The sequence below is a fragment of the Apium graveolens genome, chromosome 1 (assembly GCF_009905375.1).
Source record: "Apium graveolens cultivar Ventura chromosome 1, ASM990537v1, whole genome shotgun sequence".
NCBI classification, from domain to species: Eukaryota; Viridiplantae; Streptophyta; class Magnoliopsida; order Apiales; family Apiaceae; genus Apium; species Apium graveolens.
Window position 1 is genome coordinate 183,382,024 of NC_133647.1, and position 4,556 is coordinate 183,386,579.

General features: G+C 36.9%; 1 protein-coding gene across 1 annotated transcript; it reads left to right on the plus strand.

The window, feature by feature from the left end:
* Positions 1-2,831: 2,831 nt before the first annotated feature.
* On the plus strand, positions 2,832-3,817 carry LOC141722691 (uncharacterized). The gene is made up of 4 exons (XM_074525051.1): positions 2,832-2,916; positions 3,011-3,145; positions 3,241-3,321; positions 3,396-3,817. Exons 1-4 carry the CDS (start codon positions 2,907-2,909, stop codon positions 3,677-3,679), a joined length of 510 nt encoding a protein of 169 aa, XP_074381152.1. The 5' UTR covers positions 2,832-2,906; the 3' UTR covers positions 3,680-3,817.
* The last annotated feature ends 739 nt before the right edge of the window (positions 3,818-4,556 follow it).

A 4,556-nucleotide genomic window follows, 5' to 3' on the forward strand; every position in this document is an offset into this window, starting at 1 on the left:
AGCTATCTTCGCCATAGGGAAGAATTTAGTGAGAAACTTTTGAGCAAGATCTTCCCAAGTAGTAATCGAACCAGCTGGTAGAGAGTGTAACCAGCTCTTAGCCTTCTCCCTTAGAGAGAATGGGAACAATCTCGGTTTCACAGCATCTTCAGAAACACCGTTGAACTTGAAGGTGTCGCATATCTCAATGAAATCCCTAATGTGCATATTGGGATCTTCAATTGGAGAACCCCCAAACTGGATTGAATTCTGCACCCATTGAATTATGCCAGACTTGATCTCAAAGGTATTAGCTGTGATAGCTGGTCGGATAATGCTAGATTGAATGTCATTGATCTTGGGTTGAGAAAAATCCATCAAGGCTTTCGTTCGTGCTGCCGGATCTCCCATTGTAATGAGTACCTGAAACACAAACAAATAAACCGTGAAAGTAAAAGAATTCGAGTCAGTGAACTTTAACGACCACTGATGACAAGCACATAAACTAAAAATTAACACCGAGTCCCCGGCAGCGGTGCCAAAAACTTGTTAGGGCGAAAACACGCGCTAAAATTCATGCAAGTATACGAGTTCGCAAGCAGTATAAAATAAAACTGGATTCATTCCCACATAGACTGGTTTAGGTTAAGTTCAATTTATGCACCTATGCAACAATGTATTGTTATCGCTCAATGCTAAGACAAATAACAAATTGGGTTTTTATTAAACTAAGAGATTATACTAAATAACATTAACTAAGAGAATTGAGGTTGAATTACTATATATGACAAACATGGGATTCCAACTTCATTACTACTTCATTCAATAGCCTTTTTGTTCTTAACCTTAGCATGTAATGGTGATGACACTAATCAGATAACACGAAACTAGTAAACGCCAACTTTTATTGTACGAATACCCTACTACCAAGCATCAATAAAAGAGATAGAATTTGAATAGACACCAATTATGCTTAGTCCTTATATGTCTATAAGAATTGAAAACATAACGGTTTAATGCGCAAGTTATCTATCGTGATTATATAGGGCGAGTAAGATGGTTAAAATTACCTACGAATCATGCATAATAAATACATGAATCTATGCTAGCATGACAAGTTTTAAACCTCTATATTCATTGTCGCTTCAATAGAGATTAACACGCTATCTTATATGTTAGCTACGCACATAAGACGAATAAGCACAACCAATACTGGGATATCATACAATCACCATACACCAAGATATCGAAACAAATTAATTATTGAAATTCATAAGTAAATTCGCTAGAATCCCATGATAACGATTAATTCATAATCGAACTCATCGTCACCATGGGTTCCAATGAAAGCATGATATAAACAAGGTCTTAATAAACTGAATAATAATTAAAGTACGAAAAAATGAGATCTAGGTTCAACAAGAACGAAAACAAGCATCCAAAGTTACAACTAATTCAAAGAATCACAAGTTGAAAACAAGATCTTCTTTTTCAGAGTTGTTTTGTGCTTCTAGGTCTTCTCCTTGGTATCCCAATCTTCCTGGATGATGAAAACCCTTTTTTAAGTATATATAAGCCCATATTGGACCTGGACCCTTAAAATCGTCAAATTCCACTCAAAAAGGCTTTTTCAGCGAAATCAGCGAAGTCAGCCGCGCATCAGCACGCGGTCGCGTGCGGGTCGGAGGCGGCCGCGTGTCAGCAGGCGGTCGCGTGCACTTCTGACGCGGCCGCTTGCAGCCTTTCTGGAAAATTCTGATGAATCTTATTTTGGCTATAACTTGAGTTCTACTCGTCAGAATTAGGAGATTCAACTGTCCACACGAAGCAAACGAGATTCTCTACAACTTGTCAATGGCCTTGGATTCCAAATCTGATCACTTTTAATTATATTTCCTTTAAAAATTCCTTTCTTCATTTAACTGATACCTGAAATGCAATAACACAAAAACACATCAAAATACCAACAACTTAACTCTAAAACACCAATTTAAGCTTGTAATAAAGAGCTCCAAGTGGATATAAAATCCAATTATCAGTGACTTCTCCTCCTCTTTAGAATATTGACTTCACCCCCTTTAAGATTGTGTATACAAATTTCGGTTGATAATTTTATTACAGGCTGATTCATTGTCCAAGGTATGGGTGGTGAAGAAGCTGACAAGTTCTTTAACATGGAAGATTTGAATGCTGATTATGGTCGGAAGTACAGAAGAACGAAACTATTGAATAGTAACAAAGAGAATGTGGTTGTCGACTTTGCCGTTGCTGATTGTTGTGCTTTATCTTCTTCCACAGGTAAGTGGCACGACCACAGGTAAGTTAGTTGTTATTGAGTACCATCTCTTCGTATATGTGAATTTAACTAAGGCTTCTGTTTGTGTTTGTTCAGCTGCTGTGTTAATAGGATCAATGGCCAACGTTTATACTCCGCCCCCCCAAAATGAACCGATCACCTCTGTTCACCCCAACAATAGTTAGTACTGGGAGCCAAAACAAAACACATACAAGTACAGTTTCTAATTCTTACAAAATTTAAATCGCAGCTATACTTAGGCTTATGTTCTGACTACCCATTGTTGTTTCTGTAATGCATGTATGTTGACGGAATCCACGCTAAATATTGTGAGGTTGGTGGGAAAGAGGAGGAAACTGGATGACTTGCCTAGGTCAGGCCATTTTAATGAAACAGCTGTAAGTATTGTTTGTTTTCTTAATTTAATCTGTGTTTTTCTTGCAAAGCAACTGCTATTTTATGTTTATGATGCAATAATGCGTTTAGTATTTGGTTGGTAGAATGTGGTAGTCCAATTGTTACTCCCCGATCAAATAGGAGAGGAAACTACATGAATCCTCCTGAAGGTAGTCAGGACATTACTCCTTTATCAAATGTAACAAATTTAGGTAGCGCCTCATTTCCTACAAATATGGTGAGAGGTAAATATTAGATTCTACCATTATTAAGCTTTTGTCTGTCTATCCTTATGGTAACATGAATAACTAAAGAATTGTTGTTTTAATTATGAAACAGAGGAAACGCGATCAAACATTAATGATGTTTTCTTAAATGGACGTAAACCTTTGAACCGGAAAGGGAAGGAAAATTATCTTGGGTTTGGTAGAGAATTATTTATAGATGAGATTGTTATTGATGATGAGGAAGAAAGTAATGACTTTAATGAGGGTGATGATATCTATGTGACATTCCGTCTTTGTTATGTGTTATGTAATTATGATTTATCATTTAATGTTTTCTTTTAGGTCCGAATGTAGTTGCTCCTTCGCTGTGGTCTGATGATTCTGAAGGATTAGATTATGAAGCAAGTGGTTGTGAATCAAGTGGTAATAAATACAAAGATGTACTCCTAAAGAATTACCCACATTTAATTTTTTGACACTAAAATTAAAAAATGCAGATGATGCAGATTGTTTTAGTTGGTCGCATGATGGTGATGATGAAGACATTGTTGATGAGATGAATTCGGATTGTAATTTGATGCAGAGCAGACATGCACCGCGACATGTCATTCCTGAGGAGTATGCTTCTTTGGGTGGTCCTACTGCCATATGTTCGAAATGCCATGCTCGGATGTGGAAGGAAGAGAGGGTAAATAAAAATGTCTCTAAAGGATGTCCTATATTTTCTCATTGTTGCATGAAAGGTGCAGTGAGATTGCCTCCAATCCCTCCTACCCCTTAGTAGTTGCTGGATTTATATAACAACAAGAAAAGAGGTCCTGCTTTTCATAGATTGATACGACCCTACAATGCAATTTTCGCAGTTAATGTTTGTGAGGTCTGATAAAGAATGGCAAATATACCTTCAGTTTTTGATTCATTGTCATCATCATTGTCAATGATACTTATATTTAACCTCTGCGAATGCTCTGTACGCGAAATCACACAAACATCCCCTTCTTTCAAGTTCACATATTCACAGAATTTTGTCCACTCTTCGTTAAAGAGTAAATTTCCATTCTCTCATTTCAAGTTTATAATCCAACTACTTTTGTTCAGGCATAACTGAACCCAGGTCATTTGTTCATGTACATTTAAGCGGGCGATTACATCTTTGGGCAGCACCTAACCAATACAGAATTACAAATGAACTTAATAGTAAAAGTAGCAAGGGGAAATGATATTTGATTGATAAACTTGTAACCTGAGTGAAAGCATTTTGTTGAAGGTGTTCATTTACTATGTAAACTCTGTCACTTAAGCGCCTGTCACCCATTACATTATAGAAGAACCTTGCTGCCAGTTTCTCAATTTCTGCTAGACTAAAAGTTTTTTGATCACGTCCTGTACTGCACACTTTATGGTACTGAACATGCCTTAGTGGGTAATCAATCTCCACCGTATTACCATCAAATATTTGTACATGAAAACGTCCATGGTCTTTGTAATCAAGAAGGAAGGCACTATATGGTTTGATTTCATAGAAATCCATTATTTTCCCAACATTTCTTATGCATGCATTGGCACTATCCAATGAACATTGCCATGCATCACCATTTCTAAATCAGAGATACACTGTTCTGGTCAATTGATTACCCACATTTTCTACAAACTCCTCA

Bases quoted from the DNA above. Each gene is read 5' to 3' on its own strand.
- LOC141722691 (XM_074525051.1), top strand. The intron at 3,146-3,240 runs GTAATGACTTTA...GTTTTCTTTTAG, and splicing joins TATTGATGATGAGGAAGAAA to GTCCGAATGTAGTTGCTCCT. The intron at 3,322-3,395 runs GTAATAAATACA...TAAAAAATGCAG, and splicing joins AAGTGGTTGTGAATCAAGTG to ATGATGCAGATTGTTTTAGT.